Source organism: Pseudopipra pipra, chromosome 1 (genome assembly GCF_036250125.1).
Source record: "Pseudopipra pipra isolate bDixPip1 chromosome 1, bDixPip1.hap1, whole genome shotgun sequence".
NCBI lineage: Eukaryota > Metazoa > Chordata > Aves > Passeriformes > Pipridae > Pseudopipra > Pseudopipra pipra.
This window is the reverse complement of record NC_087549.1, coordinates 86,750,126-86,775,783: the sequence shown is the minus strand read 5'-3', so window position 1 is coordinate 86,775,783 and position 25,658 is coordinate 86,750,126. Positions and strand designations below refer to the sequence as shown.

Genomic DNA, 25,658 nt, shown 5'->3' with positions numbered 1-25,658 from the left:
GAGTGAGCGTGAGCTGCCCGGCTCAAGTGCAGTTTAATGGCAGGACACTGGCCTAAACTTGGGCAGGTTTGAGCACAAAGGCTTGGATTCGGCTTGGTGAGATGCTGAGAGGCAGGGGTAGCAATTCCTGCCCCAGGGGAGAGGCTGTAGGAAGACAGAAGTCTACCTGCCGTCACCTGGAGTATCTTCAAGGGGGACAGAATGGTTCACTGTGTTTGCAGTTGCAGCTCCACGAGGTTGCTTAATAAAGTAGATCAAAGTCATGTTTTTTGACTGGTGGGTTGGTTTGGAAACTGAGCTGAACCAGAGAAGTGATCTCAGGGTGTCCATGGTACAGTGGATGGCAAATGACAACTCAGTCACAAACTTTGACTGAAATTCGACAAATCCATCTTCAGTCCTAAAACATCAACGTCCTTTCTTCTCATCAGCTCCCTACTCAGGTTTTTAAAGAATGTAGACAGTCCAGGCAATGCTCTTTTTTTGTACATCTTTCCGTGGAACTCTTCCAAAAGAGAGGGGAAAAAGAAAAATGCTGTTTGAAGCTTGGGAGATACTAAACCAAGAATGATGGCTGAGCAAGAAAAAAGAAATCCTTGGATATCATCCATCAGAGAAAGTAAGATAAACAAGGAGATTTTGTCAGTACCAGAGTGTAGTTTAGTAATCTGTAAGAATTTTGCCAAGAAAAAGGAAGTCTTTTTAATGCAGACGTATAAAATATTATTGCTGTCCTGCTACACTTAGAGATCTCAACACTGCAGTAGGGACTCAACGTTTAAATATTTACCTAGATGGCATGCTCCTTTCTGCATGAAGATGCAGATTGAATCAAAAACATCCAAAACAAAATTTATCTTTGTAAATACAGCTACATTTTCTAAAGATAAATTCAGTTTGTTATTTCTGCTCTTTGAAATTTAATTTTGTAACTTGAATAGGCACAGAGAAATGCTCACCCTGTAATCACATCTGAGGTGTGTGAAAGGTAACAGTGCAAAGAAAGAGACATATTGGAACCTTAAAGTAAATTGTTCCTCATATAAAATTGAGTCTAATCCTTGGTTATAGTCTTCTTGGAAGACAAGGAAAAATTAAGTTTGTCTGTCTCTTATGTCTTGGAAAATTGTGTAAGTTACAGACTTGACTTTTTTCTCCCAAAACACAGAAGGCCTTGTTACTTTAAAACGGTAATAAGGTAAGGCACCTGTCAGTTTTACAAAATGCAATGTACCTGGTGCCGTCCTGTAACCAGCACTAGGAATTTTGATAAGAAGAGTTTGGAGTCTTGAAGCAGGCATATCACCACCAAATAATTAAACTACAGCTAACATCCATTTGAATCCAAAATTCAGCAGCTCGCTACGTCTTTCACTTCCCAAAGTATAGCTTCAGTAGCAGATAAAGAGGCATTTTTTTAAAAACATCCTTGTGGCTCAAAGGACATTAACAAAACAGAAAATTTTAAATTGCTAGGTTAAACAGTATTACAGTTCTGAGTCACCTGAACTTTTCCCCTTTATGTTTGGTGTTTTGGATAAAATCAGTATAAATAACAAAAACAAATCCAAGTTTATTTAGTTAAATACTGTATTGCCTTACCAGATGTACACATATGTGTTCTGCTTGAAAGGAAGAATATTTGATGCATCTTTCTATAGTAAGTGATTGTGCCAGCCTGCCTTAATTGATACAGTTTTCCTACTAATTACAGTTAATTATTTTGTTTAAGAGAATAATCTAAGATCTAAGCCCTGAAAGTAAGGCAGGAACTCACACTGGCATTGATGAAGTACCTCTCTGTTCTTCTGCTACTTATATATACTTACTATAAAATATTGGGCAGGATGCTGCATGGAGCGGTATCTCAGCTCCCACTGGAGAGTCCTCAAGCATAATACATGTTGTGTACTCATTATCCATTTGTCTCATGGACAAGTTATTACTGCAGGTGTTCGTGCAGTCACATGCTTTGGTACTGCAGGTGCTGTGAAAGCTTCTTGCTCTTAAAAATCAAAGTGAAAGTGTAGCAAATGCGCGTGGGTGACTCTGTGCTATGTAAGATACTACAGGTGTGAACTTTGAATGGAGGTGAGCGCAAGCCCAGCTGGGATCAGAATAGCTACTGGGATCAGAACAGCTACTGGCTTCAAAGGCAGCAGGTGACCAAACCAAAAGCATTTTCTAGAGCCATCTGCATTGCCCTGTGCAGAAAATGCTGTGGTGTTTTCTTCACTGAAGAATCATCGGCTTTAGCTGTTCTCACCGCTCTGGGCTTGCACGCTCCTGGACTACTTTTATGTGAGCTCTGACATATTCTCTGGCATGTTTCTTCTATATAGACACTCAGATGTATCTTCCCAGAACTGCATCCAGCCAGTCTTGCTTTTCAGTCCTTAGTATCTTGGTAGCTGCTGTCCCAAGATGTCTTAGCTCCTGAAGTTCAGCCTTTCCCAATGCATGTACTTTGAGGTCTTGCACTTACTTTATGTACCGTTCACTTAAAAATAGGGTGAAGATAAAGCATGCAAGCTTTTCAAGGCTTTAGACAATCATCAATTAGACAGGGAAATCTCAGTTAAAAACATGGAAAGTCCATGTAGTATTCACTATCTCTGGAACTTTCTCTAAGTTCCAGCGGTTTGGGACAAAATCAGAAATTTCACAGAAATTTTCTGGAACTGGGAGGGAGGATAAATGTAGAAGGTGATGTGCTGTATTAAAAAAAAAAAGGCAGGGGGGCACAGGTGGATAAGTAATTTTCTGAAAGATATTAACCTACAAACATGCTGTAACAGCTTTTTGTAACTGTTTTGCAGCTCTTCCCAGAAGCCAAGTTCCCCAGTTTACATGAAAAATAAGGCTAAAGTTGATTCTTTCAGTACATTACATTTCTGGCTTCTGACTTCATACACAAAGATTGTAAAAGGTGGTCTTTAAATTATGATGTTTGTTATAATGTTGTGGTCACTCAGTTCTGCAGTAGTAGTTCACAGTATGAAAGCCTGTTAGTGCTAAAGAATTGCTTGATCACACTACTCAGTAAGTATATTTATTATCTGCTTATACCTGTTTATAATGACTTAATTTTCTTCAGTGTTTCATTGCAAAATTCTCTTATAATTAGTGATCCAAGAAGACACTGAAGAGTGAAATTTTCCTTTTATAATGACAGTTTAGTTTTTGTATGTATTGTGGAGTTAATGTATCTGCAATACACAAACATTACAGTATTTTTGTGGACATAGTGCAGAATGTGTGTTTTGTGACAGTGGCTGTTGTATTATACTACTGACAAAAGTAAGGCAGGCACTCGCACTGGCATTGATGAATTCTGCTTATGTAGTTGCTACAAAACATAGGGTCCTCTGTGAATGGTTTGGGCATTTACATACCAAATGTCTCAGCATTACTAGAGTACCTGTTATACCACACTCAGCACAATGTTATCCAGTTCTTTGTCTCTGTATTTTCAAGTACTAATGTTTTATATTCCTTTCCTTGTCACACTCAGAATCTTAACTGAGTGATTTTTCTCTTGTGCATGCTATGTTGAGAAGAGATCAGCCTATATTGTTTTTCCCCTTTACCCAGATGGGACTGACTCTTTAGAAGACCTGCTTCTTCCCTGTTTGGCTTTCTGAAGAGTTTGAGCTGCTCTGTGAAGGCAGAGGCTTTCTATGCAAAATGAGAGAAAAAAGGCAAGATGCTGAAATAATATTAGCAGGTAACAAGTAGGGAGATAGGAGAGATGGGAGCCTGGAGATTGCCAGGATGGTGAAAGTATGCAAAGATCACACCCAGTCAGAGTATTACATCTGCAGATCTGCTTCTTCCTTAGGTGTGTATTGTATCAAACCTTCACCTGGCTGTTTAAGCCCAAAATCAGCCACTGCTTACTTTGCTGTGACCCGCTGTCTGACATCTTTGTAAGGTGACCTTTGCAGCAGCAGAGGAATGATTCTTCCCCTATGCAGCAGGCTGCAGCCCATGCCATCTGCTGTTGGGCCCTGTGTGCTTTTAAGGTGGCATTTTCCTTGTCACGCTCCTTTTTATCTGTAGGCTGAGTGGATTGCAGGAAATGACAGAAGTGAAACAGCGTGACTTTACTGAAGGACCACATGATCTGGTCCACTTGGCTTTCATAGACTCATAGAACAACCCAGATTGGAAGGGACTTGAAAGATTCCCAATGTTTTCCTTTCCCTTTTGAGGACCCTTACTTGTTATTTCAAGGTATATCAAGTGTGTAGCTATTCATAGCAGGAGGCCACATCTGTCATGCCTGTGTTGTCTGTAAGGACAGTAGCATGTTTGTGTAATTTTAAAAAAAATGGACTCTCTTAACTGAGAAATAATAAGCATTTTAAAAGAAGATTCCCTTGCTATTTTAGATCACCATATATGAATACACATGAATATATATGCTTACAGTATTTTACGTGTTAATAGTTTTTGGAATAGATATGATTCGCTGCTCTTTTCACTGAAGAGTATCTCTTCAAGGAGGCCCATGGAATAAATTAATAAGAGTGCTAAATAAATGTGTCATCCTGCTTCTGATAGGCTGAACAAAGGTGTACTGAGATAAAGTGCATATGGTTCTAACAAAATTACATAATTTATCATTATTAAGAGAAATAACCTTCAGATGAATTCTTGCCTATTAGCTGGTTTACTTTACTTCACTACCTAGTGAAAGCCAGAAAAATGGCAGCTACAAATTAATTTTTCCTGCCTTTTCAAAAGCTCCATGCAGCAGTGGTTGTAGAAGATGTTATGGCACAATGAAACAAAAAAGCCAGCATTTGCAAAACATAGGCAAAGTAAAATACACAATAGTTCTAATTTCTCAGCTCTGTGCTTTCCTTCACTTCCTTTCCCATTCTGTGTAAATAAATGGAATCAATTAAAATAAGGGAAATATCTCCAAAATCAGTTTTTTCCACATTGATTCTAGCTCTGAAGAACTGGAATAACCTATGTGCTTAAGAAGCCAAATGCAGTTTTTCAACATTCTCTCCTGAGTAAAGAGAAATAAGGCTGCTGCTGCAGCATTTAATACCAACACAAACATTTGGCAAAAAACTGAAGTTATTGTTAAGTTTTTGGTTCTGTTTGAGTTTTGTACTTACTATGTACCACACTGGTGTGTTTGCTATTGCAATATAAGATCACTGCAAAAAATGCTGTCCGTATTAATTAAAAACAAACAAAGAAAAAAGCATTAATCTGACCTCAGTTAATATGAAAAATATTTATGATGAAGTGTGCTGTGTTATAGCATATCCGGTTTTGCGCATGAGGAAAAAAGATATTCCTTCTTAAAAACAATAACCACCGTGCTTAGGTTTGCAATAGGATTGCAAATTGGTTTGCCTCATCCAACACAAAACATAGTAGGTAAACAACTTATAACACTGTTGCCAGCTCTTAAAAGTAATCATTATTCTTCTACATTCCCGTTCTTGTCAGCATTCACTTAAGATGCATTTTATAGTCATAGTGCAAGAAAATGTGAATGGGCAACTTCTTCATATAGTGTTAGAGGCCCAGATTGGCAGCAGTATATGTGATATGACTGCAGTGTCATCGGGGAGTTTTCTTCCTAGTTAAGATTCAGCATTGTGCCCGTGAGATACACCTGTCAACTTTTCAGGTGCAACAGGAAAAAACAATCTGATTTAGTGTATTTGTGTGTGTGTGTGTGGTACAAATATATTAATGAACAGGACTTTTTCCTTTTTCTCCATAATAAAGACCTATGAAAATATGTGATCCCTGGCTGCTATAAGGTAACCGTTTCTTGCCTGCACATTTGTAACAAAAGAGAGGGGATGGCTATGTTTACTATCTAGAGATTGTGGTTTTTTAATATATTTTTATATATTTATGCTTGTGCATATAACAATCTATATATATATATATAAGATACGTAAACATGTTTAATATGTAAAACTATCTGTAGTGCATCAGTTTTATTTCTTTAAGAAAAAGAGGAAAGCATTGTTACTTCTCCAGTGATGACCCTCTCATGAGATCAATTTTTAAATAACTGAGAGCTAAAGGAATTGTTGCATTACAGTGTTTTCACACTGTTATGCTGTGGTGGCACTTTTTTGTGTTTAGGCCTTGTCTTTACCGCTAAGTTGATTCTACATAGGGTGAGAGTGTTGCACCCTCTCCTGTTAGCCTGCTCCTACTTTTGTCTGCCATCGAAAAATAAACAGTAGCATGAAAAAAAAACAGGGCTTGGTTTGCTTTTGAGGGCAAAAACTGTTCCCTAGAGATTACATCAGCAACTATATTTTAATGAGGGGAAAGTTATTAAATAAACAAAGACAGTTTGCTAATTTTGTTACTTGCGTTACAAATGGGATGAGACATAGAAGGGACAGAGGAGGGAAACTCTTCTGTACGACTGTTATATCAACATAGCTTAGAAAGCAATGGTAAAAGTACTGTTACAAGGGTCTGTAGCCATATTGCATTGATTTACATAAGAACATCCCCTGATTGCAGTTAGAAAGATGATGTTTCTGTGTGCTGAAGACTCAATCAAGATATGTCACCCCCTGTGCAATGTGCTAAGATTCCTTCAGAGGCTGAGACCTATACTGTTGTCTTTCCTTCTCACATGTCCATCCTACTAAGAGCTATTACAAGCCAGATTTCTTGGAATTTTGACTTTGCATTTGTTTGCTGAAGCTGTGGACATTCTTATTCTGCTCCACCCACATGGGTGTACACTTGGGCTGTACTTTGCCTTTGGGGCATTGCCTTTCCTCAGGTCTGCTGCCTGGCTACTTACCTGAGTAATTTTAGGGCATTCACACTGGAATTTGTCAGTGAGTCCTCACCCAAGCAGGCAGCTAGTAGTTCAGAGACTGTCAGGTTTGGCAGGAAGATGAGTGTTCAGTGGCAATGAGAAAAAGTATCTTCATCAGGGCTCAGCAGGATTTGTTAGAGATTGCAGGCTATTATACCATGTAATTACAATTCTGTAAAGTACAGGGAAAAAGAGATGCCTGGACACCTTTATACTGAAGAGCCAACACAGCTAAGGAGGGGAAAATGTGGCGATTATTGAAGTAGACATCCATTTGGAATTTATACAGAGCTGTCAAGGAAAGATGTCATCATACTTTTCCGAGCAGAACTATGCACTCTAAAATGAGTGAGGCATAATTTTTTTAAAACCTGTTCAACTTACTTTTTGCCCGGCAAAAATAGAAGCAGTCACTTCTACCTCAGCTCAGAGCTGCAAAGTAAAATGTCTGTATGGATAAAAAACCCAAAACATGCCACGTACCTTCAAAAGTTGAAGAAGATCTTCCAGTAATATTTTGCAAGTAGTGCCAATAGGTCTGCAAGATCTACTCCACTGATACTTTGTTATCTCGGAGAAATCCTCTCCTACTTGCTTTTTTCCCGAATAGCAAAGAAAGATTCCATGAAGTGACTTATTCCTGTGATTGCTGCTTTCCCGCAACAAAGTAAAAGCACTCTTTCCATATGAACACACAAACACCTAATAACCAGGGAATAGTTGGTTACAGGATGGGTCAGTAACTATTCAGTCATTTCTTTTTCATCATTTGTAGTATCACATTTGCTGATAAATCCCATTCTGAAGTCCTAAGCCTTATCCTGGATTCAGGCAGAAGGCAGTAGTAAGTTTTTCAGTTCACAAGAAACAGCTGATACCATGTAGACTTGCACTAAATCTTTGAATAAGGACAAATTGTCAGGTTTTGACTTGTAAGATTAAAAAGCCCATAGTTTTGCAGGCAAATTTAAACATCATATAACTTGGAAAGAGCTGAAAAGCAACTTTTATATTTCTATTTATTGTCTTCTCCTGATGGCAAAGTGGTTCTTTATTGCACATTCTTTCCTGCAGAATACAATTGCAATGTGTTACTTAAAAGAGGTAAACAAAATTTTGGGTAACAAAGTTGCTGAACAAATAGTAGAGCCTTTTTCCCCAAGAGCTTCCTGTGATTAATGAAAATACCCTGACACTGACCTATGCACTGGCTTCCAGCCACCTACCAGAAGAGTAAATGGCATGTGGTGTACAAGCTACAAACATGCATGATGAGAAAAGAACACAATAGGTAGCCACTTAAGTCTCTAATCTGGGAGAACGATCCACATGGACGTTTGCTGCTGAAGGGCTTTCTTTAGACTTGGCGTCTGTGAGGACCCTGTAAGAAGGCTGTTTTGGTTTTGAGGGTTAATGAGTGTCTGTGTAGATACCGGTGCAGTCCTTCTGCTGAGGCAGTGGATGTTTATAGATGCGAATTTTTCAGCAGCTATAAATGGAAGGTCTGTTTGTTTTGTCTAAACCACATGGGAAAGGCTTGATCATAACGTTAGAAATTCAAGGCTAATGGCTTAAAAAAAAATCCTTACGTTTCAAAGTTCAGCTTAAAATGCCATGGCATAGCTTCTGGAAGGGAGGCACCAGAGCAGGCAAGCTGCAGCAGCCCAGCAAAGGCTGACAGCACAGCACTGGTGGCTCTGCACTCTCTGAAATGCCTGCATGCCTGTGGTTTACTAAGGAAGCAGCTCACACATAAATCTGTGTTTTTATTGCGTTTGAGTCAAGAGGTGCAGCAGTAGATAATGTCACCTGTTGGCACAGGGTCAGCAAACAGCAGCTCGTACCTTTCTTCTACAAAGCCGTCTGCCCCAGCTGAATATGATTGACTGAGAAGTCACGTACTCAGTCTCATCTATCTCCCCAGTTGGGGGAGAAAAAAAAATGCAATTCAGGTTTCAGCATTTTTGTAATCCCTCTGAGCCTCCCATTAAATTTGCTCTACTGTGTGGGAAAGGATTAAAGATTCTTTGGGCTCCAAAACACAGTATACAAAAATGAAGTACTACAGCATGGTTTGTGGTAAGGCAGCAACTAAAGTGTACAGCGTGACACATAACCCAGAGCAGTGAGTTCTCTTTGACAAGTAACACTTGTTGACAGCTTAAAATTTGTGTTGGTAACACATGCCACAGTTGCGTATGGCCTTTGTTTTAAATATTCCATATGCAACATACTTCCTAAGTAATTTCAAAAATAATCAGAGTTGTTCATATGCTGTTAGTAACTTAGAGTGCCAAAAGAAGGGAATATTTTTTGGCAAGGAAAACTTCTGTTCCTTTGGAGCAGCTCATAAATGCTCCCTTGTAATAAATATTTCAAGACTAAAATCAATGCGTTACAAGTTTCAGACAAGGCTGTTTATCAAGATGAAATAGTTCATTTCCTAAAAGGCAATATTATTCACATTCTATATGAGTGTGGGCATAGATGAGAAATTTCTATTTAAGAGTAGCCAGGATTTTTTCCCCACAAAAATGGTAAATGGAAACTGCCAAAAAAATTCCTTCCCTAATTTTTTACTACTTTGAGAGCCTGACTTGCTGTCAGACTTAATTTGAACAGTATTAAATTCTACTAAATATATTGTGCTTAGTGTAATTAAGCATTTAGCTTTTTTTGTCCTAATCCCATAATTAAATATATGAATTTTTTGTGAAAAGGACACAGAGCTACTGTGTACCCAGGCCTTAGGGAGAAAGCAGGGGCAAGAAAGGGCATAATAGATATTAAAAATTAGACTCCAGAATTCATATTTTTAAAAATAAATGTTGCCTTCTCCTGCTTTCATTACCCTATATGAATGAAACATCTTCCTTCCACATCTCAGCTGCTAAGCAAAGAGCTGTGTGTGACAACTTGCTAACTGCACACCCGACTACAATTTACTAATGTTATGAGGCAGACTCAAAAGTACTAAAGAACAAGAGGAATCAAATCATCAATGCTGCATTTTTGTCATTTTTCATTTCCTTGTTGCACTAGAAAGCACAAAAACAGAAGGTCTGAATACCATCTCATTAACAAGAGGTAGTTCCAGTGTGTGTAAAATGCTGGTGCTGAACTAACAACTGTTTAACTGTTTTCACCATTTCTAAGGCAAATTAAATTAGGGTTCCAAAGGAACTGAAAAATAATACCACGCCACACAATTTATATCTAGGCTCTCTACCCAAAAAGCATAAAAAATATCTGACTATATCCATATTTTGGTTTTTCGTTATATTCTTCTTTTCATTTTTCTAAACACAGAACCTGCTTGCTTTTCCTCTGTAATAACTTCTAATGTTAATTTTTAATATAAGACTTTGAACAGTATTCCTCAATGTCATTAGTTCAAGATTTTATATATGCAGGTATTTTATGTATAGGTTATTTTTCTTAAGGTCTAGACAACAGTATTATTTACAAAAAGAAATGCTAGTAGAAATTAAAATGTAATTATGAAAAAGCTTAATATATGGGCTACTCAGTTCCTAGGGGTTTTTTTAACCTCTCTTGTGAAGCCTAAATTATAACCTGGTTACTTTCCAGTTTCGGATTTCTGATATTTTGGTTTGATTTCAGGTTACTATTGGCCAACTGTACTCCACGCAGAAATTGGTTATTGAGAGTCCAGGAAACACATAGCTATGAGAAGCCTCTGATCCTGAAGGAACACTGGACCATCTTCAGCATCCTACAGTGCCACATACAGAAGCATAAATTCACTGCACACATCTGAGCTTTTCTGTTCAGCAGAAGAAATGCCTGAGAGACTCAGTTTTTGGCAACCAAAGTACTATTTTCTAGTGGTTCACACGTTCTAAGATATATGGCTGTGATTTAAAATAGCATGTAAGATAGTCTTGAAATGCGTTTGCTTGTATGTTCCCTGTGATGGAATAGTTCCTGCCCTACTCTGACAATAAAACTTCATTAAACTACCTGTAACCAGATATGTTATTCTGCTGCTGACCTCGTCTCTCAATGACCATGAAAAATGTGTTAGATTTAAAACCCCTCAAGATTTAAAATCCCTCACCTAGTTACTAAGTTCTTATTGATCTAGTTGCATTTCAAAGTATATAGCATCTGAATTAAATTACTAAGTACATATTTTATTTTAAATATTAAAATCAGAGATGAACAGAATTTTTGTCTCCTGGACCTTGATACTTACAAATATCACAGGCTGAATTCTGTGGTTTCTTTGAAGAGGATCCCTTGACATTTCAGGAGGTGCCATAAAAATTTCACTAGTTCTTTGGAAACTAAAGTTTCCAAGAATTAATAACTAGTCTTGTCCTACTTTTAACAGTTAACAGATCATACTAGCAGAATGTAAGACTTGCATTACTGAGGCTTGGAAGCTTTAAAATGTATTTTCACCACAGAGTCCTTTAACTTGTTGAGGTGCAGCTATTAGCAGAAAGCACCACATCACTTAATCTGAGGTTCTCTTTTTCTCAAAGCTCCTGAATTTTGCAGAAGGAAAGTAACTTAACTATAACAGTAACTCAAGTGCTGTAAGTCATGAATTGGCAACAAGCTTTGCCTAGCAAAGTACTCAGTAGAACACTCAGTATCGCATTTTATTGTTTATTATTAAATCTGTAGAATACCCAACACTTTTAAGACCATACATTAAAACAAAAGCAAGCAAAATTTCTGATCAGGTTCTGCTCAAGTCACTGATGTGCTTAAGTTTGTTTTCTATGAGAAATGTGCAGAAAAATTAAGCACTGCAAAGCTATTTTAATGGCATGCAGAAAAAAGTTTCCTTCTATTTCAGTGGATTATTGTGGGTTTTTTAAGTAACAGAAACTCAAAACTAGTTCCATGACACTGTGGCCTTTAAACCCCCCCTCTTATTTTTCTTGCTTTACAAAATTCATCTTTGTTTAGAACTTACATTTTTTTTGTGTTCTTCATGTTCTGTGTTAACATTATTAAAGCAAAGTATCTAATTGTAGTGTATAATTTAGAACAAACTCCCATTCCTCACTGGAATGGGAAAAATTGTGTATTTTACAATTTTGTACAGTTAGATTGAAATGTATACTGATGCATTTCATGGACAATACAGTGTACAGAATAAAATACTATGTGTACCTAAGACTATAAATGTAGCCTCCATTCACACTTTCAGATAAGAGGCAAATACATTAACAATTCTCCTCTTATTAGATATATAAGTATTGCAATGTAAATTGCTTTTAATGAACATTTTACTCAAATTGAATTAATTCTAATAGATAAAATGCATTATATTCTGCATTTTAAATCTCCATATTTGCAAGTGGATAATTAAGTGCACTTAATGGTGAAAGTGCAGGGGAAGAAAGGTTTGATTGCTATTTAAGTTTCCACTGAGCTCACTGAAATGTAGTAACATCTTATAGTCTTAGATGACACAGGCTTGGAAAGACTGCCAGTTTTATACTGTAAGAAATTTGGTCCCTAAAACAGTACATGCAAAATCCTTGCTTAAAACAGCTTAATTACTGGAACAAGCACTGCATACCATTTCAAGATATGAGAATGTATGCTAGGAAGCAAAATAAACATCTTTATAAATAGTGTAGCCCTAACTTATAAAGAGGTACAACTCCATTGATAACATAATCTAGGTTTTCACCGTGTTTACAAAAAAGTAAGCATTTGGTTTTAAATAGAGGCCTTTGCAATACATAATCAGTTCTTCCAAAATGCCAGTACCTTTCCAGTGAAGTTCTTTGTCAAGAATACAGCTGTAGATGGTACATGCTCTCATATAGGCATGCAGCCATGGGAATATGAAATGTCTTACTCTTTCCCTCAGAAGTATGAAGGAGATTACTTCTCCATTAATCAGGCTCTCTAATTTCCCTCCTTCCCCAGTCAGTACTGCAGAGGTTAAGACAGCTCACTTTCTCAGACAAGGAAAAATTAGTTCTTATGTGAAATTAATAATCAGCTTATCATACATTATTTATGCATTACTTATCAGAAGCAACGTAAGAACGCTTCTGCTGCTACAGTCCAAAAGTCTGCATAACGCTATCTAACTTGTTAACAGAAGTGCAAAGCTAGCAAAGGTATTGGCATTTACTACTCAAACCCAACAGTCGTGGCATTTTAGATGATTGTTCCCTGTTTTGGACAGACCTGTGTGTTTCCTTTCCTTGTAACACACATTTAAGTGCATGCTTAACTAGTGTTAGTTATGTGCATACCAGTGGTACATAATTGGAAGATACCTATAAATATTATTTTTTCCTTGCCTGATGTCTATTTTAAGGAATTTTATCATAGCATGCCCAGTTCTGTATAAAAAGATAGCTTGCCAAATGCTTTATCACTGAAATCCTACAAACTGGATGGAAAATATTTGCTAACCACATCTGGCTTAGGAAGTCCAGCACAGAAATAATTGTTGTAGGCTGGGATGACTTTAGTGTTATGTTTGTGTCCACTTGCCCTGTTCTTAGGCTTGGCTAGGCATGTGCTCATTGTCACTGATGGAGACAGCGAACTGGAGAGCTGGCACTGTGGTCCAGCCTCGGAGTTGCTGTGCTCTTACAGCTGCACCTTCTGTGCTTCACCAGTTCCGTTTACGTTGCAATACTCATTAAATCTCTCTTGGCACGCTGTCAGAAGCTTTGTTGGATTTTGTCAAAGCAGTGTAAACAACAGGAATAGTTAAAACACAAAGGAATGGTCCCATGACTTATGTACAATGTCCACTGTTATAAAAAGTATATATTTTTTCCTTAGACTAGAAGGGAGCTCAATAAATATCTTTACTAAAGCTGCAGTGTCTTAGCAAAACAAGTTTGCTTTTGTATTATATTAAAAATGTTTGTCTTTTCCTGATCTTGACATTTTAGCAAACTATTGACCTCAGCAGTATAAGCCAAAATTTGAATGTTTGCATATACTCAAGTTTGTCGTTACTTTTACAGTATAAACTTGGAAACAGCACTCTGAAAGAAAAAAAGTAATCATTTGATTAATATTAGCAACTGTTCAAAGGATAGGCATTTCTGTTGTGTGTTACAGCTTCTCAAGAAATTTTACTCAAATAGAAAGCACAGTTTCAAAATACCCAGATATACCAGAGGTACAGCTGTCCGGGAGGAGAGCAACCAAGAGAGAAGCATGTGAACACTTTACATACAATGCTGAAACAGCCTAAGAAGGATTTTAATTTACTACTCACTCTTCTCAAATGGTATTTCTGTATAAAAAACTTCACCAAGTTTCCAGGTCTTAAAAGCATGACTTTTACCCTCTAACATCAGCAGGTGGAATCATTTTATGGAGAAGCACCAGCCCCTCAACTTACTTCCTTTAATGCAACATAAACGCATCTCTCCAGATCCCCAGCACAGGCCATACGTACGCGTAAACAGAGCCATGAAAGAGCTGTGCACCTACTGTTTTCCTGAGTTTTCCATAATGATCTACAGTGAAACCCCGGCATTATTCAAGTCAGGACTATACTGATCGCTTTGTTCCACCATTCGTAACACAGGCAAATTATTTCATACTTTTAGGAATATTTTGTTTGACTACCTTTATAAAAAAAAGAAGTAAGGTGTGCAGCTCTTTAACTGAGTGTTTACATTCCTACTTTTTTCAGTATTTTAGAATATAAAAATAGTGCACGAGCCTTTAATGTGGAAGCAGGGAAAAAAAAAACAGATAGAGAAGCCAATAAGTCTTCCAAAACTGTGTATTTTCTACAAGTGTGAAAGGAAAAAATATGGAACTCTCAAACCTGTTTCACAAACATATGCACCTTCAAAAGGATTCCGCAGCTTACAGAGGAAATTAAATACGTTTTGCAAGAGATGCTTCTTTCTAAACTACTTACCTTTTTTACTGTTAAACCCAGTATCTGCTGAACCTTTGCAAGAGGGGGAAATGATGGTAAGTAGTGCATTCAAATAACTACTGTTCTGTGTTCAGAGAAAAAAACTATGGAGACCTGTGAAGAATGTGCAGGCTTTCTATTGAAAGAGTACACTCCATAAATATTTATAACAGTCTTTGGCAATATGCTAATCCAAGGCAAGTAATTTTCCCTCTCTTAAAAAGAATCATGAAAAAACAATTAAGGTGATTTAATTACTGCCATGCATAGACAGCAGATTTTGAACTCTTGACAGATGAACATTCATCACAGTGCCATGTTATCCTAACCCCATAACACAAGACTCTGAACAGAATAGACAATTAAGCCTAGATCATTTCCCCTACCTTCCTGCAGTACTTTGGGCTGGATCCAAATCCCAGGGAAGCCAATGGGACTAGAAGCCAGACTTTCCAAGTACTGACTAAAAGCCCCAACTTTAAATAAAACAGAAGTAGTTTTCACACAAGTTTGCAGATCTTCATGACACCAAAATAAATTTAGCTTCACAGTCCTTTTCTGAATCATTTAAATCTGAATTTAAATGCAATTGTACATGGCAAAAAAATTGCTTAAGGAAGATTTAACTTTGATGTCCTTCACATTTACCCCTATAGAGTTTCAACTATATTAAATTTTTTTGGGTTATATATACTTATAAAACCATTTGGCAGCTATTTCTCCCCTAAGCCCTTAATTCATGGCGAGGGGACAGAAGTATGCTTAAAATGAAAATCTTTGGAGATGGAGTTTTTCCAAAAGGGCAATAAATCTTTATCATTTCTTATTAAAGTTAGGGGAAGGACCATGTTTATGAACACATCCTCCAAAAGTTATGCTTCGAATCTTTATAAAATACATTAACAGTAATGCAACCAAGCAAGAAGAGTGCTTCACTTAACAGTTTACTCCACTGGCCTTCTGATTTTATAGAATTAGAACTGCTTCATTTTGAATATATTTCTTTGAGAATAACGTTGCAATTATGCCATGTATCTCAACCTATGACCATGAGCAGCAGCCCCGTGTTTTGCTGGTGCGGGCTTGCAATCCTTCAGTACGCACATGGTCCGGTTTGGATTTTTACACTGCTGCCCAGTGTAATCTTTGGTAAAGCCTTGCATTTCCATAGCCTTCAGTAACCGTAGCTATGAAAATACAGACAACTGTGTGTAGGCTGTCTCTGAAACCTTTGGAAACCTAAGCTTCTATAAAATCTTAAAAGCACAAAAATGTACTGTCTATTAAAACGGAGTATGCTTAATTCTCCTCTGAGAGGGGTTCCCCCCTTTCTTTCACAAAAAGTAATTACTTATAACAAATAAAAGCACTTTACCTGTTATCAAAGCACAAAAATGTTGTGCTTTAACTAACACGATTCGCAGGACTTTGGATTGGCACCAATTTTTGGAAGCACTCAAAAGATTTTACTGTTTAGCCTCATCAAGTACTTTCTTGCACTTTGAATTTCAAATCATGTGTCTGAAGAGCACACAGCAATGTTACATGTTCTGGATGTTGATGTTTCACACCCATTGCCCATAGTTTACAGTGTACCAGAGAACATTTTTAGCCCTCTATCAACAAGCACAGCTAGCTGAGATTCTTCAAGGTACCAGCTTTGCACCTCTGCCCAGACACAACCACTAGCATATGGCTACTCCTTTAAATTCTGTTTAAGGAGAGATCCCTCCCCTCCTTTTTTTTGGCGTTGTTTCCTTCTTCTCCGAAGCAATTAATAAACAAAGCACAGAACAAAGAATGGGCTCCTGGAATCCAAAGTAAATGAAGGATCAAACTTGACACTGTTAGCCCCACACATCAGCTTAAGAGCACGCTGTGTCATTGACTCAACAATCTGAAGAAAGGCTAATTCATACCAGATTATCCCACGTAACATCCTGTAATGCTGTAACGCATTGTAGGTTTAAAACAAAGTTGTATGGGATGTAGTAGAGCTTGCTATTCTCCCTTAAAACCTTTCATGGTTTTGGCGAGAGTTTACATTTAAGTTGGAAAACAATCATACGTCCTTCTGTTTGCCTGCACAGAGCTTTTCCTCTGTGCGCTGTCAAAGCAACTGGTACAGTCTAACAACAGGATGGTTTCTGAAGGAATTAAAACACCTCCTTGTCCCTGGCTGTATTCTCACATTGTGGTTTATGTGCAGGGTTTTTAGGGAGGAGGGAGGACAGGCTCCATTTCAGAAGCAGTGCGCATGTTAGCAAAACTGCAGGACCTTTAGTCTGAAGCCCCCTCTGCTTCAAGTCTTACCCACAATAGACTCCCTGCTAGCTCTGGGTCTGTTCCAGCTATCTCAAAAGGCAGGTTATCTATAGACTTGAAAATATTTTCAAGTATGGGCAATTTTATAAACAAGCTATTTTTTCTAATGTTCTCATAATGGCTTTTAAGATGTTTACATCTTCAGAGGAGATGAAGACTTGAGAAATCTCTGTTTTAAAAAAGGAAAATAATGTTCCAAAGTCTTACTGAAGAACATACATCCATGTCAGGACGTTTTCTGCACTGTGGCAATGTCTTTTCTTTCATTCAAAAAATTAACCTGTATTTTGAGATACTGTATCAAAAGAAAACAAGTGAGTCAAAGCTGCAGAGGAGCCAGAACAAAACTCAACTGAAACCCACTTCTTTTCCACCCATGCTCATGAAGCTTCCTCACATCACAGCTCTGCACAAGATGCCTGTCACAAGTGGCTGTCGTAGACTTCCAGGGCGATTTGCCTCATGGCTGTGGCAGGACAGCACTCATTTCCAGCTACAGCCCTAAACATTGCTTACAGACAGGAAATGTCCCTGGTCAGAGTGGGGCACACCAACAGCATGATCCCCTTGGCAGGGGGCAGGGGCATAACCAGGTTGCAAAACCAAGAAGTATCCTGTTACATTTTGCTATATGGGGGAAAAAAAAAAAAAAAGATGTGTAATGGTGAGCTTTTTGACTTTTTTTAAAACTTTTTTTATTCTTACAAACCCATTTGCATTGGTACTTTTTGCTTAATTTCAGGACTTGGGACACCAGCAATAGTCAACCTCTAGGCTTGCAGTGCAACAGTGAAGACCGTAAAATCATTTCAAGTGTCCAGCGCTATAAAGTCCAGCTGTGTGCACAACAAAGTCCTTTCCCAGCAACATACAAATACAGAAAAATATGTAGCAAAATAAGCTGAATAAATTATAAATACTTGAGAAATGTGGTGCAAAATGTAACATAAGGAGAGCTGAACTAAGGCACTTGTTTTCATTCGTTACTGAGGACACCCTCTCTGTTATCGCATCGTCACTCCTCAGTGAGAAGGTCATCCAAAGCAGCATCTGCTCCCCAAATCTGAAAATACAGAAGCGTGTATGAGACGAACACCATCTTGTACTTCACAGTGCATGACTCAAAGGTGTTACCAAAGTTCTCCTGATAAACGCAGCATCAGCAAATATTTAAACTCCTCCTTCGTCCCGGTTTTAGACTTGTCAGTTGTGTGAAAAGAAGTCACCAGTCTATTTTAAGCAAAAACATCTTCGCAGAAGTCCCTGTTGGCTGCTATTAGCCAGACAGGATCTACATGCAAGCCTGGGGAGCAGGGAGCAGTATCAAAGTGTGCTGAATGACAAAAACCAGAGCAGCCCTCTCCAGCCCCAGATCCAGCCCCAAAACAGACTGCCTGGAAAGGTGGGCCGGGCACGCAAGCCTGTCACGAGCTTGACAGGTGCTCACAACAGTGAATCGTATTGTTACAGAGTCCATTGAACTAAAAAAAAGGAAAAGAAAAAAAAGAAAAACCACACCATTGGTGTTGCACTACTATGTCTTTGAAATGGATGTGAGAACGAGAAAGCTGGGATCCTAAGTTAAATTGTAGCGAACACGCCACCAAGTTTTCACACGAGCGCTCTTGTGCATCTCTGACTAATCGGGTAAGTGGAGTCAAGCCCAAATCAAGACCTCAAAAATTCACTTCAAGAGGGGAAAAGCAAAGCCCACGCTACTCATTCTCCTTGTTCCCTCAAAAAAAAAAAAAAAAAAGGAAAAAAAAAAAAAGAAAAAAGAACGATTCCACAAGCCACAGCAATGCGAGCCTACGCACATCCATGTTTCGCTGGCAAAACCGAAGTGCCTGCTTAAAAACCACCAGACTTGGGGCAATCTCCGGGACGGTGGCCTCGGCGCGCTGGCTGTCTCCCTCCCGAAACGGGCCTCACTCCGGGAGCAGGGCTGCAGCCGCCTCCCCCTGCCCGGCCGGGTCCTCTCGGCTCCCCTCGCCCGGCCGGCGTCAGTATCGGGGGGCGGCGGGGGTCGGCGGGGCGGCGGCGGGCGGTGCGGGGCCGCCCCCGGGGCAGCCGCAGCACCGCAGGGTGTAGTTGCGGCCGCCGTTGTTGTCCCAGAACTCGCCCTGCGCGCTGCGGTAGCGGATGGCGAAGTGGAGGGCAGAGCCCTCCCGCAGGCTCGGCGGGACGCACAGGGTGAAGCCGTAGCGCTCGGCCGGCGGGTCGGGGGGCAGGGGGGCGGCCGGGACGTCCACGAAGGAGAGCCACTCGTTGAAGGTGTAGCGCACCGTCACCTCCTTGAGGCCGGGGCCGCCCAGCACTTGCACCGTGCCCCGCACGTCGGTGGGCGCCGCAGGCCGCCCCAGCCGCTCCAGGCAGACGCGCTGCCGCCGCAGCCGCTCGGCGCTGGGCTCCCCGCCGTCGGGGAAGTCGGGCACCAGGAGCAGGGCGGGCGGCAGGGGGTCCCCGCCGGGCGGCGGCGGCGGGTCCCGCTCCTCGCCGGGCGGGCTCTGCAGGTGGGACAGCGCGGCGGGCGGCACCTGCGGCTCCTCGGCGTCGCTGAAGTGCTTGACGCTGGCGAGGCTCAGCCCCAGCGAGTCGGCGAACTGCACCCGCTTCTTGCACTTGCCGCAACAGTCTTCGCCCGCCGCCGCCTCCCCCTCCTCTTCTTCCTCCTCCCCCTCCTCCTGGCGCTCGCCGGGCCCGGGGGACGGCGGCCGCCCGCAGCGCCGCAGCTCCAGCAGCACCAGCCGCTCCCCCGCCGCGTCCCGCTTGGCGTCGCGGGGCACCGTCGGGGCCGCGCCGCGGAGCCGCCGCTCCTCCGCCGCCAGCTCCTGCCGCGGGCGTGCAGGGCTCGCCATGGCGGGGCGCCCCGCTGGGCCCGTCCCGGCCGCCCCTGTGCCGGCAGGCGGACGGGCCGGCACCGCTTTATCCGGCGCCCCCGCCGCAGGCCCCGGGCGGGGGGCGCGCCCCCCCCGCCGGGCCCGGAGCCTCCCCGCGGGGCCGGGGCTGGGGCTGGGGCGGCTGCGGGCGGGGGCGGGACCTCCCTGGACGGGCAACGCGGAAACAGCCGCGACGGGCGGCCCCGCACGTCCTCTCGCCCTCCGGGGGCCGCCGTTACCAGGGCGCGGAGGAGCGAGCAGAGAGCAACGCTGCCCCGGGCCTTGCGGGGGCTGCGGGAGGCAGCGGGAGCGGCGAGAGGCGCCTCGCGGGGCCCGCCGGGGTCCGCCCGCCCCGCCCCGCACTGTCGGGCCGGGGGAGAACGCGGGGCCGTGGGCTGCTGGAGCGGGCTTGGTTATTGCTCTAATTTATTATTATTGTCATCATCGTCGTCGTAATTTAGGCTTCCACCCGTCGGAGATTCACCGAAGAAAGAGCCTGGAGGGTCAGGATTAAGCAGGAGCCCCCCAGCTCCGTGCTGGCATCACCGAGGAGCTCCAGCCGAGCCCGCGGCGCAGGGGAGGGAGGCGGCGGGAGCTGAGCGGCCCCTCGGGACCGGGGCTGAGCCGCCGCCCTGCCGCCGGCCTGGGCGTCAGTAGCGCGGGGTCCTGCCCGTGAGCCGCTGGGAGTTTGTGAGACTCATGGCTTAGACCCCTGGCTTTTGTGTTTAGTTTGGTTTCCACCCATCCTAACTGCAGCGAAAAAGCTTTGAGACCAGAGCTCGAGGACAAAACCCCAAAGGTAAAACAAACTCCGAAGGCATTAACTTTTTAAAGTATAATACAGTTTTTAAGCCGATCTCTTTATTTTTTACCCACACTCGGTACTAACAGTACCCGTGGAAAATCGAGTCCAAAGGCTATGGAGGCACACACGTGTGCACACATGCCCTCTTAGAAGGTCAGACTATCGTTAAAGTTTCCGATTAAAGAATCAAGGAGGAAAATCAAAATACGGGCATTACCTTTTAATCGAATAAAGAGAAGTAGAATCCCTCAGTTTTATTTTCTAGGCATGATGCATAGTAAACAGCATCCTCATAACAAGATACTTTTATTAGTACGGTGAGATCCATATCTGAGAAGTTTCCAAACATGGTTCTATACTTTGTGTGTGCCGCAGTATTGTCTGGGGGTGATTTGCATGGATGATTGCAAAAATACTACATTATTAAACTCCCTTCCATTCTTTTTCTTGTGGAAAAGACACTAAAAAGCATATGCAAATAACACGATGCTTTCTGAAGCAGTATACTCCCACTATGGATGGGGAGGATAGCAAGGAGGGGTTTTTTGTTCGTTTTGCATAGTTTGTTTTATTTTTAGCATCAATCTGGTTTCCAAAAAGCAGCCTCCCAGTGTGAGTGAATACAGTGCAGTTCAACTGAGTGTGCAGTCTGGGTCTCACAGAGGAATGAATATCAAAGCAGCAGAAACACCACCAAACAGTTTTCTTAGCAGATACTGCTGTGAGGATGTTCTTACTACACCTTGACAGAAGAGCTGAACAGCGAAATGTTACTTAGAGGTGCCAGATAATCTCATTACTCAATATTTGTTTGTAGTTTGGTTTGGAGCATTGTAAGAAGAGGAACGAAGGACAAACATTCTGGCTGGCACCCGCTGTGCTAATAGAAAACATGACAAACACCACTTTGCCATTAACTGTTCATCACCAGCACTCTGCTGCGAGCTGCCCCCCTTCATAGGAGCATTTCTTTGCCTAATCCTCTCCAAGTGAGCTGGTGTGCCACTATTTCAGCTCTTTGAACTAACCAGTCTCAAATTAATGGTACTAAACCCCAGAGCATGGTCCTGAGTTACTCATCTGAGGTCTGTTATGCAACACAAGAAAGAGGAACACGATTGTCTTCTTCCTGCTGACAGGGAAGGTGCTGGTGTCAGCTGCTTTCACCATCACTCCCGACCTGCCAGTGGCTGTAACAGAGCAGGGGACAAAAACTTTGGGCCACTCTCCTGTTAACATTCACTGTGATGAAAACAGGTTGCAATGCAGGTGCTTTCTCACCTGTCCCTGGAAGTGAGACCTCATGACTCACCTATCTGAGGCTTGTGGCACCTCAAAATTAACAAGCTGGAAGGAAAAATAAATGGATGGATGATGTTTAGATTGGGGTGCTTAGTACTTATAGTATGTTCTAGATCCTTTTCATAAAATACAACACTACCACTTTATTTTCTTGAAGTGTTATCTATTTTATGGTGAGGAAAACAGAAATTAAGAAACCAGTCCTTACTTCCTCATGTGGAAGCTTTCCCAGCTTGCCAAATCATTAAAAAATGTTTTAAGCAGCAAAGGGAAAAAAAATCTGCCGTTTGCTCATAAGGCAAAACCATGTGGACTACTAGAAATTACAGAATAATGTGAAAGGTTAAAGCAAAATAAGGGACAGGAAAAAGCGAAACCAACTGTAAATATTGATAAGAGTTAAGTCATAGGATAGCAATTAATACACATTTCTTATATGTTCCATAACTCTGGGAGACAGGCCTTGAAAAAGAACCACGATTCACAGAAATAAAGCAAAAGCAGTTAAGGCAACGTGAATGCATATTGCAGGAAAATAATTAAAATCAGGCAATTAAAGGCATACAAAGATGGATTTTTAGTTGGAATCAATTGCTACCATTTTGAAAGGGGTAATTTAAAGTCAGATAAACCTGTAGAACAGATGTTCAACTATGCAACATACGATGCCAGAGGACATTAGTTAAGGAGTTATTAGTTAAGGAGATAAGTTACATACTTCGAAATGGCTTCTCTTAAAAGAACAGGGCAACCAGGATCTCAGGCTTCTAATTTACCACATTTGTTATTAAAGAAGATGTTGAGATAAAAGCAGAGAGATTTCTTAGTAAGAGAGAGAGAGAGCATATTTGCAGTCAGGAGGCATTTTGCATTCCCTGATCTTGGACCAGATGTGTTTAAGGTCATAAACTACACACAGGATCAACACAGCACCACCTTTCGTTTCGCCCCATCTTGTTTCCCAACTGCCCACCTTGATCCCATCCTGCATTCAACAAACACATCTTGTAGGAGTATTTGCATCCTCAGAAGAAAACTGAAAATGACATTTTAAAAAGGAATGCAAAAATCACTGGTAAGCAATCCATGGTATTGTTTTTCTCACTGTGATTGCATGGGAATGTATTTCTCATTAGATTGGAGATTTTGGTTTGGAGCTCTGTTTGCTATGCAGATTAATAAATTGATCAAGCTGCTTAGATCAATAGTTGTCATCATTTGAAAATGAAATGAACATTAAAATATTTGTTTGCAGACACCCAGAATCAATTAACTGGAGGGGATTCTGTGGATTCCATTCAACCACATAATGTAATAGTGAAACCCATTCAAATACTGTTCATCATTTCTTTTAATGCACCTTTAATATTAGCTTCAACCTTCAAATCCAAAACTAGTAAAATTCCCAGTTAGTCCAAGGGGAAAGTATTCTACTTTTGGATGTACCTAGTTCAAATATGTGAGATCTCTCCAATTTCCCGCTTAAGTCTTTTGTAGGACAGTCCCCCATGAAAGAATATAAGCTTATAAGAAAATGTGAATGAGTCATAACTGCTAAGCACTATAAAACAATTTACAGGGATTTAGAAATATGCAGGGATTATCACAGTTCACACACAAAATTAATACCATCTTTTCCCAAATGCTAGCAGCATTCATACTTGCTTCACTTTGAAAATTGTGTAGTTCTTCATCCCAGTTTTAACAGTCATGTTCCTTTTACAAAAATGTCAGCGAGGATATTAATAGCCTCCTCAATTATTTTTAACAAAAAGTAAAATGCTCCCTATCCCATCAGAAATTTTAACTTCTCTGTGTTTCTAATAAGGATGGGATTTCAGTTTACTGCATTTATGAGGATGGTCAACACTGAGTGAAAATCTCAGTGGGTCCATACAACTAGAATAGAAATTATTCAGAAGTTAGATTATTAGACCTAATTTCTTCTTGATGCAGGAAAACCAAGCAGCTGTACTTCAGGAAGGCATGCATTAGATCTGTAATGGGAAAAGTACTGAAATGGAAACAAGTAAATGGAAGTGATTACTTTAGTTTTCACATCTTAAATACCAAGATTTAAATGTAATTTCTTCAGGATGCTCAGCAAGCACAAACCTTTAGAGCTTTGAATTGCTCAGACAATCACTTTTAGAGATCTCTGCTGTATATTTTTTCTTGTGTCTCAGCAGACTTTGATGTTTCTTATGGGATGTAGAGATTCCTTTAAATACAGGAAAATATACTTACTCCATTTTCCTGAACTACAGCAATGGCTGTGTTTCCTATAATGATGTTGAATATCCTTTTCAATTACAAATACTGAGTATTTGGCAATAAGGCAAGGAATGTCCCTTCATTTGGGTGAAATGCTAACCTCCTGGAAGATGGAGTTTTGTAATTGATTTCAGTAGGTCAAAGATTTCCCTGCCTCTGATATAAAATTAAGGCCATTCTTCATGAAAAGTAAATATATAGTAATGGTACAAAGGATTCTAAATTCAGAGTAGAGTTGGCATTAACTGTGACATAACCATGTTGCACAAAATCTTCTATGCACTATGATTTCTGAAGTGTTGCTTGGATCTTGTGGCTCTTAAAGGTGTCAAGATTTGGTTTAATACCTTTGATAGTTATAGGTATTATCTAAACTTTTTATATTCATGTGGTACACTGAAAATCCTAAGGCGTTTGTCAGTCAGTAAACTATATGCTGATAAAAAGCCCTCCCGTATACAAGCTGTCATCCTGCCTTCCCTATAGACTTACTGTTGCATTTCAACAATTTACCCCAAATAAACAGTCTTTGAAAAGGAGAAATTCAGATTATCAGTGAGAAAAAATGGTTTCAACTTCCAAAATGTATTGACAGTATAGGAGCTGAAAAGGGTTTTGTTTTAGGGGTTTTGTTTGTTTTAATGTGAATCTCCAGAAAGTTGCAGAACCGCATCTCTTTCAAAAGTTTCTGATGAACACTAGGATCCAGGTTCTCACATGTAAAACCTCTATGTTTATGGGGCTTTTTGTTTGGGTTTGTTTTTGTTTGTTTGGGGTTTTGTGTGGGTTTTTTGTTGTTGTTGTTTTTGTTTTGCAATCTAGGAAAAATATAATTTGCATCAAAATCTTGCCCTACATTATGCTAGTATTGCTTTGGATTTCTGTGAGAAAGAAGCTCCATCCTACCCAGAGTATGTTGGTATGAAGGGCATTCTACCCCCAAAACTATTGCTAGGCTATTAAAATAGTTAAGTTTTTCTTGCTGTCTCTCTTAAATTGCTGGATTTTGCTCTTGCTCTGCCACTTTGCAGTCTGCCTTCAGAAAACCAAAACCAATGTCTTCTTAAAACTCTGTAAAGAAACTTATTCAGACAGAAGATATGTTTACCTCTTGTCTAAGGACACTCCAAAATTCCAAATGCTTGATATACCCTCCAAAATATACTCCTAGAAACTACATAAAACATGACAAAACAACACATCTTTAAACCACCTCTTTGTTAGGACATGAATATTACGTGCCTGAGACATTAGATTTCCCCCTCTCCTTTCTTCCTTCTCTAAGGCATTATTTACCCATTGGAAATGAGACATGAAAATGGAAAACAACATGAACTTGTACCCACA

The 25,658-nt window shown here is 40.5% G+C and overlaps 2 protein-coding genes across 3 annotated transcripts in view; one reads left to right on the top strand and one right to left on the bottom strand.

Annotated features, from left to right (window-relative positions):
* LYRM4 (LYR motif containing 4) overlaps window positions 1-10,824 on the top strand; it is a 91,235-nt gene extending 80,411 nt beyond the window's left edge. For both annotated transcript variants that reach the window (XR_010432402.1, XM_064663674.1), the window contains one exon: window positions 10,454-10,824. Coding sequence is in view for 1 of the 2 variants with exons in the window: in XM_064663674.1 (XP_064519744.1) it covers window positions 10,454-10,516 (63 nt within the window). In the remaining variant the exon portion in view is untranslated. The remainder of the gene's footprint in view (window positions 1-10,453) is intronic.
* A 319-nt stretch (window positions 10,825-11,143) lies between these two features.
* PPP1R3G (protein phosphatase 1 regulatory subunit 3G) lies at window positions 11,144-20,185 on the bottom strand. Its single transcript, XM_064663657.1, has one exon. The coding sequence runs from the start codon at window positions 19,907-19,909 to the stop codon at window positions 19,055-19,057; it is 855 nt and encodes a 284-aa protein (XP_064519727.1). The 5' UTR covers window positions 19,910-20,185; the 3' UTR covers window positions 11,144-19,054.
* Window positions 20,186-25,658: the final 5,473 nt, after the last annotated feature.